The following is an 11,224-nucleotide window of genomic DNA, read 5'->3' on the forward strand; positions in this document are numbered from 1 at the left end:
CCAAAAAACAGCTTCCGTGCCCTCCCCCCACAGAATCATGACACATCACCTTCCCAACATATCCATGTGTCCACCAACCAGGAAGCTCACCAAAGCCTTGTCCAGAGTTTTTATTAGGGTTTCACTATGTAGCCATAACTTATTGAAATCATTGCCCTGGCCAGTTTTGCTCAGTGGATAGAGCCTCAGCCTGTGGACTGAAGGGTCCCAGGTTCAATTCCGGTCAAGGGTACATGCCCGGGTTGTGGACTCCATCCCCAGTGGGGGGTAGGGGCGGGCATGCAGGAGGCAGCCAATCAATGATTCTCTCTCATCATTGATGTTTCTATCTCTCTCCCTCTCCCTTCCTCTCTGAAATCAATAAAAATATTTAAAAAATCATTTTGTGTTTATATTTTTTTTATAAAAGCATTTTGGATACAGGAAAAAAAATCATTGGCCACATGGTTGAACTCAATCTCTAGCCTCCTCTCCTCCATGGAGGCTGATATCACCTGACTCAAAGCCCCAACCCTCTAATCACATGGTTGGTCTTTCTGGCATGGTCACCCTCATCCTGAGTCAAACTTCATCATAAACTCAGGTGTGGTCTGAGGGATCCACCATGAATAACAGAAATTCCTATCACTTGGGAAAGTCCAAGGATTTAGAGGCTCCTTCTAAAGAACCAAGGACAAAGACCAGTAAAATTCTTTATTATACAATTGGGGTGTAGAGAACAGGGGAGACTCTTATACTAAAAGCCTTAATTTTGAAAGCTGGAGATGACTTGTCCCAGAGAGCCCATGTGCTCCTCATTAAGGTGGTCTCAGGACCTTCTCTGCTCCCAGCTTGATTCACTTTCCCAAATGGGCACACCAGCCAGCCATGCAACAGACATAAGAAATGAGTTAGCTGGAGACACCAGGCTCCAATCCACCCACCACCTGCTCCCCAGAGCACCCGGAGCAGAAGACGAGCCACTGGACAGGCCCCTAGCAGAGACCTGCTGCTTTGGTAAGGTAACTGGAAATGTTTACATCACCCGCCAGCTACCCTTTGCCAACAGTGAAGAGGTAGGAGGGAAAATATAAACTACCACTTTCCACCCTGTCATGTTCCCAGGACAGGGAAAAAGCACCAACACAAAAAGATTTAGGAGCTTTTAATGCTTAGACTGAAAAATCACAGGCTGGGTTTTTCATAAAGTCATTGGTCCATCTCTGGCAGGGCAAGTCTGCCCTCCCCCAGGCCACAGGTGGAGCGGCTTCCCTTGTAGTGCAGTGACTCCCCAACCGGAGACAAGAAAAAAAGAGGTGTAATGAGCATCTATGTGCCAGGCACCACACAAGGCACTTTAAGTGTTATCTCAGTTAATCCCCACACCAACCCCACGCTACGCTACAGATGAGGATCCCAAGGCTTGAAGAGGTTAATCAACATGCCCAAAGTCAAGTTCACAAGTCTCAACAGGTCTTCGAGCCTTCCCCACTCTGCCACACGGAATTCTTCCTCTCTCTGATCCAGCCTCAGTCCCATGCCCCGTGCTTTGTCCTGGTCCCTGTGAGGAGAGGGGTCAGCTGAAGGACACTCCTCTGTGAGAATGGGTGCGCATCCTGGCAGGATCTTTTCTCTAAGATAGCAAATAAGACCTTGGAGGTCACTCAGCTGAACAGAGGCTCTCAAAGAAACAGTGAAGCAAGCAGTTTGCAGGTGTTGCCTCTCTGTGGAGTTAGGTTCCAAAAAGGCAATGCTCAAAGGAAGGGGAAGAAGGCAGGAATCAGGAGAGCAAGCCGGAATAGTGTCAAAACTGCCGTGGCAGGTCCCAGCAACCAGACGGCCGAGGAGGATCTTCCTGCTCCAGTCCAGGAGGCGTGTAGTCATCAGCTCGCCCAAGAAGGACCTGGGGGCCTTGAATGTGTCCCTCTGCCGGGCCCCAGGGGCGCTCATTTTGTTAGCAGCGGCAGTAGCCCCAGCTCATTCAGTCTCTCCTTGGCCACTGGCTCCCAGCCCTTGTTAGCCTGTGGGCTCCGGGGGGAGGGGTGCAGGAGCCCCTCCACCTGGACCTCGGGCATCAGGCCAGCCAGAGCCCGCCGTGCCCGCTGCTCCGCCAGCCGCCCCACGCCCACTACCAGCCGCACCCCCAGCAGCTGCACCTGCCGGCTGAGGGCCGCGTCACAGAGCCCAAGAAGCTGTTCTCGCTGCTTGGCAGGCAAATCGGCGGGGGTGAGGTTGCGCCCACTGGGAGCCAGGAAGAGCAGAGGACACAGATTGTGGACAAAACAGTGGCGGAAGAAAACCTCGGGCTGTCCACAGAGGTTCCGGAAAAAGCCCCAGAACCGGGCACCACTCACCTCTGACTGTGGGCACTCCAGCCCCAGCACTGGTCGCTTAGGGTGTTCTTGGGGAGGGGTCAACACAGAGCCCCCAATTCCCAACCAGTCCCGGACTACGCTCACTTCCCCAAAGGGTACCTGCGGAGGAGAGAGACGTGACGGTTCCAACTGGAGAACTGACACCCGTTCTCTGGACCAACTGGCCCCTTTTCACGCTCCATGAGGATCTAGCCTGAACACCTCCCCCCACTCACCCAAAGGCCTGAGACAAGGATTCCTGGTCCTGTGGTTTGATCTTGTCCCTCTTTCTCCAACTTTTCATTGTGGACTGTGGTCCAGACCTATTTGTTTGCCTCTACCCCCACTAGCCCTTGGGACCACGTACAGGGAGTTCACGGGGATACCGGGCCCTTCATAAAGCCTGATGGGTAGTACTGAGGACGAATGGATGGTCTGAGACAGAAAGGCGGCCAGGGTTAGAGGAGGCACAAGGACAGGGCTGACCACTGGTCTCTGGGTGCCCTCTCAGCCCCACACCTCAGGCTGTCATTTCCATCGATCATCATTGACCACCTTTCATCCCCCAGTTGGGGTCAATAAAAGCGATTGAGCCTCCTGCCCTGAAGCCTCTTCCCCTCCCCCACCTGCCAAGCACCCCACCAAGGGGCAGTCACTCATCCCGGGGCCTGAGAGGTACGCAGGCAGGCCCTGAAGCCTGCTCTGGTCTGAACCTCTCCTCAGCTAAGAAACAGAGCCCAGGCTGCCTGAAGACGCTGCATCGACTCCATACCGACCCGTCAACCAGTCTCTCCTGAGGCCCAGTAGTCCTGGTCCCTCTCCTGATCCCAACCACATTCTAGGGAGAAGGGAGATCCGGTAAGGTAAGGATGGGGCTGGCGGAAGGAAGGGCTCTCAGAGGCAATTAGCGGACAGCTCACAGAGGAAACGGAACTACCATTAATGTCCTTGGTTAACGACAGGCAGTGAGGCCAGGAGAACGTCTGAGACCCACAGGAGCCAGTGTGTGTATTGGGAAGGGATGGGAGCCCCGCACAGCCACAGCCGCACACATTCTCCTCCACAGCACATGCAGCCAAGCATCCCCCTTGAGCTTCCCACTCCACCCACCAGGGACAGCCAAGCCCTTTACCCCAGTCTGGGCCATGCCAAAGGGTCCCGGGTTCATGCCCAGGAAGAGCACTTGCTTGGGGCCCTGGCAGTAGCGGGTCACGTAGCTGCGATGTGGCTCCCACGCATATTCCACAGGATTGTAGATAATGCCCACGGGCTCAGAAAACTGCAACTGGCTCAGCTCAGCATTGAGCCGAAGTTCCTCCTCCAGGAAGCCCTCAGCCAAGCTTCGAGGGCAGAGCTGGGGCTCCACCAGGGTACCTGCAGGCTCATGAAGGGGCCCCGGTGGGAAAGCCTGGGGCACAGCCATGTCAGCGTCACCTGGAAAAGAGATGGACAGAGGCCCCTCAGCCCTAGAGTGGGAGGGATCCAGACCGGCCAGGGCTCCACTACCATTTCCTGGACTCGGAAGAGACTATATCAGTCATCCCCCAACCTCCAGGCAGGACTAAGCTCATCTCAGTTCTTGGTAACGAAAGGACCTCTTCTCTTCCCCTTCACTCATCACCTGGTGTGAATAACCCATCCCCTACTCCAAGCCTCCTTTCTATCAGGCTCGGTCTTGAGTCTGTTCCTAGGCCAGTGATGGCGAACCTTTTGAGCTTGACGTGTCAGCATTTTGAAAAACCCTAACTTAACTCTGGTGCCGTGTCACATATAGAAATTTTTTTATATTTGCAACCATAGTAAAACAAAGACTTATATTTTTGATATTTATTTTATATATTTAAATGCCATTTAACGAAGAAAAATCAACCCAAAAAGAGTTCACGTGTCACCTCTGACACCCGTGTCATAGGTTCGCCATCACTGTCCTAGACATGGTAAGCTATGGTAAGTTTCCAATAAATGTCTACTGGTGGCAAAATTTCAGCACCTTCAATGTCCCCCTTAACAAAACAAGCCCAGCCAGGATGAGCCGTGTCCTGGGAACCAATGTGCTGAAGAATGAGATGCAGGTGCAAAGCCATAGCTCAGAGACTAATTACTAAGGGCTAATTACAATAGCTTCCAGGTGGTAAGCAAGTGCTCCGTGCCAGATACACCCCATGGATACTCGTAACAACCCCAGGAGATGGGTATTATTGCTCCCATGTTACAGGTGAGAAGACTGAGGCTTAGCAAGATCAAGCAACTTGCCCAGGGTTATGCAGTTAGCAAGTCATGAACCTGGGATTTGAACCCAAACTATCTGACTCAAGACTGAGCCCTGAATCACCCAAACCATCTTGCCTTAGGTCAGTGATTCTCAACCTTGGCTGCACATTAGAATCACCTGGGAATCTTTTTAAAATCCTGATTTCCGGGCCTCATCCTCCGGAAATTCTCTTTCTTTGTTATGGGGTGGGGCCACAACATTAGTAACAAAGAAACAGAATTTCCGGAGGATGAGGCCCAGCAATCAGGATTTAAAAAAGATTCCCAGGTGATTCTAATGTGCAGCCAAGGTTGAGAACCACTGCCTTAGATGATTCACTCAGCCACCCCTGCTAATTCTACAACCTCCCCAGCCCAGTCCAGCTTCTTGCCCACATTCAAGAATCCTCAGTGGTAAGTGGGATGACTACCAGACTCTCTTACAAGCAAAGTAACCAGAGCCAGTCTCTGGTTTCCTCATCCAAATACTAAAAATAATAACATTCACTTAATAATGTTGATATAAGAGTGATTTCATTTATATGTGTGATCTAAAAGGCAAAATAAACGAACAAGAAGAACAGAAACAACTCATAGACACAGAGAACATTTTGATGGTTGCCAGATGGGAGAAGTGTTGGAGGAATGGGTGAAAAAGATGAAGGGATTACATACAAATTGGTAGTCACGGTGATGTAAAGCACATGATAGGGAATATAGTCAATAGTATTGTAATAACTGTATGGTGTCAGATGGGTACTAGATTTATCGGGATGATCACTTCATAAACTGTATAAATGTCTAAACACTGGGGTGTACACCTGAAAATATAATATTGTATGTAAACTGTATTTGAAAAATAAAGTTATTTTAAAATAATATTAATATGCCGAGCTGGTGTGGCTCAGTGGTTGAGTGTTGACCTACGAACCAGGAGGTCACAGTTCAATTCCTGGTCCAGGTTGCAGGCTCAACCTTCAGTGGGGGGCATGCAGAAGGGAGCTGATCAATGATTCTCTCTCATTTGTTTCTCTCTCTCACTCTGAAATCAATAAAAACATATTTTTTAAAAATCCTATATAATAGCCGAAACCGGTTTGGCTCAGTGGATAGAGCGTTGGCCTGCGGACTGAAGGGTCCGGGTTCGATTCCGGTCAAGGGCATGTACCTGGGTTGCGGGCACATCCCCAGTAGGAGATGTGCAGGATGCAGCTGATCGATGTTTCTCTCTCATCGATGTTTCTAACTCTCTATCTCTCTTCCTTCCTCTCTGTAAAACATCAATAAAATATATTTTAAAAAAAAAAATCCTATATAATAAAAGCCTAATATGCTAAGTGTTCAACCGGTCATTCGACCATTCGACCGGTCGCTATGACACGCACTGACCACCACACTGACCACCGGGGGCAGACACTCCAACCGGTAGGTTAGCTTGCTGCTGGGGTCTTGCCTGGACTGGGAGAGATCCGGGCTGGGAGAGACAGGCCGGACACGCCCTGAAGCCCTCCCACGGTCCCTCCCCAACCCCGATCGTGCACCAGTGGGGTCCCTTGGCCTGGCCTGCACCCTCTCGCAATCCAGGACCCCTCAGGGGATGTCAGAGAGCTGGTTTCGGTCCGATCCCTGCAGGCCAGGCCAAGGGACCTCACCGGTGCACGAATCCATGCACCAGGCCTCTTGTATAATATAAAAGAATGAGATGTTGCATGTAAAGGGGGAGGAAGGGAAAGGGGGAAAAGAAGAAGAGAGGGAAGAAGAAGGGAGAAAGCAGAGGGAGTATTCAAGCAAACCTTGTAATCTGGCACAAGGCCTGGGAATCTGTATTTTTGACAAGCTTCCCCAGGTGTTTCTGATGGTTGGTGAAGGCTGAGAACCATTGTGTCACCATGGTTAGTAGTTTCTTCATAAATTCATATACCTCCCTCTTCAATGTACTTGAGATCAGAGGCCAGTCACTGTTCAGTTTCCCTCCATTTCTGCAAGGTCTTAGCTCTTACTAAGTAGTCAACGAATACCTGCTCAGCTCTGTCCATCCCTATTTAAACTACCTCCTACCAAGGAGCCGTTCCTGATGGACTCGGCTCCACTTCTACATCCTGACTCGCTGAAGGCTCAGCTGCCCACTTGTACTCTGCCCCTTCCCAGGGCTTGCCAGGCTCTGGGGTGTTTCCATCAGGTCTGTACCTCCCATAGCGTAGACCATGGTTCTTTCTCCCTCTCAACCCCTTGCCCAGGTTAAGAGTAACCCAGATAGGAACTCAAGGTTGACACAACAGCTTGATCCATCAACCTGTTCTCTGACCCTAGCCTGGAGGAAGAGAGGGGGGAAAATCAGGGGCCAAACTTAGGAACTCCTTCCCTCGTCTGATCTCAGAATTCTTTAACTGACCTATCCAGCTGGCTACCCAGGGCCAACTGGCCTCAGGCACATGCTGAGAAGGAAGCTGGGGAGGATCCAATGCCTCAGAGGCTCCAGCTTTGCCTCTCCCCAGGTAGCACCAACATTAGTGGACTGGCTGCTCCAGATGCGGGATCTCTCTCGGCCGTAAGTGGGACCTACCTTTGATTTCAGAGACCTATGCTGGAGACAGCAAGGCTGGGGGTACACAAAGTGACAAGGGTTATTTCAGTGTTCCAGGGTTTCAAAGCCTGATCTGATAGCAAGAGCCACAGAATGGGTGTCATCTGACTCAAGTTCTAGTCCAGGTTTCAACTCTAAGAAGGTTCTCTCTAGAGAGTCACTTAACTCTATGAAATGAAAATGAGAAATTCCACCTAACCTAGCACCAGTAGGTTTATTTTTTTCAATATGTAGGAGTCTTTTACATGATAGGTACTGTAACAATCTGTTTCTTGGTGGGGAAGAAATCCCAAATGAAAAAAAAAAAAAAAACGTAGGCCAGGCTCATAAACCACTGAGATGACAGATAAACAACTGTAATACACTGTGTTTGGAGCTTTAATGTCCCCAACAAAACACTGTAAGAGCCCAAAAGAGGAACTTGGAAGCACTATCTAAAGTCATCAAGGGCCAGAGACTTAAGACACATACTAGTAGATACTTTATAAATCAGTGTCGTGTCACATTAAGTGCAGAGGAAGTGGAGGGTGACCCAGCGATAAGTCTGGACGCCTAGGCTTTCTGACACTAGACCCAGAAAGTGAAGAGAGAATCGAAGACACTCTCCACTCCCCTGTCCCTATGGGCACCCCAGGAATCCACAGGGACAATCAGCAAACCCTTAAAACCAATAATTATAATAAAGATAACAGAGCACGCGCTCAAAAACACCACTTCATCCTTGCTCCTGGCTCCGAGGGGGCAGACGACTAAGGCTCCCTAAGAAACCTCCGCGTGCGCCCGACGAGAAAGCCTCGCCCCGCAGGCCTCCAGGCTTCCAAGGGCTGCGCGCTCTCTGCGCCGGGTCGAACCCTGAACAGCGCGAGGGGCCCCAAAACGCAGACATCCCGACTCCCCGCCTGCCGCCAACCCGAAGCCGCGTGAACCCCGAGCCAGCCCCCGTCGCCCCTGGGTTCTAGCCTCCAACTTCCTCACCTGGCCCAGCTGCCCATCCGGTTTCCGAGTCCTTTTCCCCGCCCCCGGGCGCGGAGGACAGTGGGAATCGTAGTCCGCTCTGCTTAGGAAAGGCGATTGGCGTAGTCGCGGCCACTTCCGCCGGAAATGCGCAAGTCCCCGGAAAGCGTGCTAAATTAGCGCTAAGCGATGCTGGGGGTTGTAGTTTATTCTTCACTTCAGGGCTAAATCAACAACATTTGAGAAGTGAGAGCCAGGCTTTTTACTACGGACCTCGAAGATCCTGGGTTCTAGCCCTAAAGGCATCAACCTTCCATAGCTCATCCACAACACTTTCCCCAAAGGGGTTAAGGATCAAGGATCTTCAACCATCCCCAACCTCTCAACCCACCTGAGGGTATTAACATGGTTAAAAACCAGTTCTAGCCCTCCTTTGCCCCAGGTGTAAGAGACCTCTCTCCTTTGCAGCCCTCCTAGGACTGTATGTAGAACATCCACAGAGGCACTTCTGTCATCTCCTAACAACTCCTTTACATATATATATATATTTGATTTCAGAGAGGAATGGAGAGGGAGACAGAGATATAAACATCAATGATGAGCCCTGGCCGGTTTTGCTCAGTGGATAGAGCGTCAGCCTGTGGACTGAAGGGTCCCAGGCTCGAGTCCGGTCAAGGGCACGTGCCCGGATTGCGGGCTTGATCCCCAATGTGGGGAGTGCAGGAGGCAGCTGATCGATGATTCTCTCTCATCATTGATATTTCTATCTCTCTCTTCCTCTCCCTTCCTCTCTGAAATCAATAAAAAGATATTTTTTAAAAAAACAAAAATCAATGATGAGAAAGAATCATTGATCGGTTGCCTCCTGCATGCCCCCTCCTGGGAATCAAGCCCATGACCTGGGCATGTGCCCTGCCTGGGAATCACACTGTGACCTCCTAGTTCATACATAGGTGGATGTTCAACCACTGAGTAACACCAGCCAGTCAGGGCAGCTAACAAGTCATAATAATGGCTTTAAGTCTCCATGGCTTTACCATTTGACTTCTCTCTCCCCTCTGCACTACTATTTGCCCAGCCTTATAACTTCCCATCATTCCCAACCCTCCCCTTCAAATACTATGTCCAGGACACCACTCCTGACCCATCGCAATCCCATGGCTGCATTCCTAATAGTCCATTCCTTCCCACCTCCCCAACCCAATACCAGTGTGCAAAGCTGTCCCACTCATAGTTTTGTTCTTGTCCTCTGTTTGGGTCTGTCTCTGTTTCATTAGACTGGAACCCCCTGAAATCAGCGATCTTCTAGATTCCTCCCACCTCCATCCCTTGCACACATCAGCACAGCCATGACTGAGATCAGGAAGAAGCCAGGTCTCCCTGTAGGTAGTAAGGAAGGAGACCAATAAACCCAGAACAGGAAGAAGTGAGAAAACAAGGATGCTACCCCCTTCCCAAGCCTCCCCTGCTCTCCTACTAACAGACAAAAAATTAGTGGGTGCAGCAGGAGCTTCAGGGAACTATGAGCAGTGACACACTGATACCAAAGGTGAGAAACTACTCTCAACCTTGCAAGACTTTGGAAACTTAATTACTCATCCACCTGGCAAAATCCATTACTTCCTGAGCTTTCATTTGTGTCAGAGTCTCTCCCTCTCTGTGTCTTGGCCTTTCTCTCCCCAAATAAATCTATCTCTATCTCTATCTCTAGCCTCTTCTGATCTGTGTGTCTCTATCCCTCTCTGTGTACATCTATTTCCCTGTATCTGCTTCATTCCTTTTCTCTGGAATGACTGAAATAAGAGTACCCCGAGCTTCCAGAACTGACACCTCCCTCAGGTTCCTCTATCTCTGTACATCTATGTACTTGTGTGTTTCTTAACAAAAATTAGTATGAAATGGGAAACAGTGTTTAAGAATTCTAGGAGCTTCACCATCCCTTAGACAACCTTCCTGCCCACCCCACCCCTCTGCCACTTGCTTGCCAAGCACTTCCGGTTTTTCATCATGGCAGCCCCTACACACTGCAAGTCAGACATTCCGACTTGAGTGAAGTGAGTGACAGACAAATGGAGATCCCTAGAACCCCAGGCCCAATTTCAACTTCCTGGAAGACTTGGATAACTGTTTGTGTCCCTGTAAAGCCATTCACCCCAAGGAGCCCAGAGATAGGGGTCCAGACATAGGAAGAAATTGAGTTTTGGGGAACCCACAGTGAGTCCCTATAGCTGACCCAAGAGGGACCTAGGACCCTTCTCTGCCTCTAGCCCAAGCTACTCCTCCCTACCGAGTGAGTCCCTCTGAGGGAAGATGGAAGGAGGGGCTCCACACCTCCATGCTTAGAAATAGACAGCCATAAACTTTCCAGAGACAGAGCCTGAGAGATGCACTGGGCTGAGGTGGGGCCCTCAAACCTGCCTTGTCCTTGTCTTAGACTCCTGGCCTCTGGGAAATCTCCAAGTGACTGGCTGCTGGCTTATGGATAGAGCCTTATGGATAGAAGCAGACTCAGCTGTGGCCTGGACAGAGCCTAGAGAATTGGTTCATTCCTTAGGGGCCAGCCGGTCCTGGGACAGGGCCCTCTGCCACCCATCAGCCTGTTCCTGGGGCCTGAGCGCCGGCGGTAAGGGGTTAACTTCAGGCTTGTTTTCCTGTGGTTTCCTTGGGCTGCCTGGGCTGTGTTGGGCCATGAGCGCCATCTATCGGCCTCTGGAGGTCATAGCTCTGACTCCGATCTTTCAGCCCTTCCCCTGCCTCCATGCTCTGAGTAGGAAGGGGAAATTGTCTAGCTGCACTGCTCCAGAGCAGAAATAGATATTTGTAGAAGTGAGGGCCATGTTTTCCCCTCCCCAAATACCAGGTGTCACCCGTGTCAGCTCCCACCACCTCTGGCCCGGGGAGCCCCAAAGGTTTTCAGTGTTTGACTCTCAGTGTAGCCATCTCCCCCCAGCTCCATCCCCTGGGCAGTTACCCTCTGGCAGTCAGCATTGGAGAGGAGAGGTGACCTCGCAGAGGCCTTTAGAGTGTGGGCCCTGGACTCAGACGGCCTGGGTTTGAATCCCAGCTCTGCCAACTTGCTAGTGGTGGCCTTGGACAATTACTT

General features: G+C 50.7%; 1 protein-coding gene across 4 annotated transcripts; it reads right to left on the reverse strand.

Moving 5' to 3' along the window:
• Positions 1-1,513: 1,513 nt before the first annotated feature.
• SMUG1 (single-strand-selective monofunctional uracil-DNA glycosylase 1) lies at positions 1,514-8,221 on the reverse strand. 4 transcript variants are annotated; one of them, XM_023759727.1, is made up of 4 exons: positions 8,143-8,221; positions 6,976-7,182; positions 3,466-3,767; positions 1,514-2,453 (listed from the first exon to the last, which is right to left on the reverse strand). In XM_023759727.1, the coding sequence occupies exons 3-4, from the start codon at positions 3,754-3,756 to the stop codon at positions 1,926-1,928; spliced, it is 819 nt and encodes a 272-aa protein (XP_023615495.1). In that variant the 5' UTR covers positions 3,757-3,767; positions 6,976-7,182; positions 8,143-8,221; the 3' UTR covers positions 1,514-1,925. The 4 variants fall into 4 exon arrangements, with proteins under 4 accessions (XP_023615495.1, XP_023615497.1, XP_023615494.1 ...); XM_023759729.1 differs by having other exon boundaries at positions 7,147-7,182; positions 8,143-8,157; XM_023759726.1 differs by lacking the exon at positions 6,976-7,182 and having other exon boundaries at positions 8,143-8,205.
• Positions 8,222-11,224: the final 3,003 nt, after the last annotated feature.

The sequence above is a fragment of the Myotis lucifugus genome, unplaced genomic scaffold, assembly GCF_000147115.1.
Source record: "Myotis lucifugus unplaced genomic scaffold, Myoluc2.0 scaffold_160, whole genome shotgun sequence".
In the NCBI taxonomy this organism is placed as follows: domain Eukaryota; kingdom Metazoa; phylum Chordata; class Mammalia; order Chiroptera; family Vespertilionidae; genus Myotis; species Myotis lucifugus.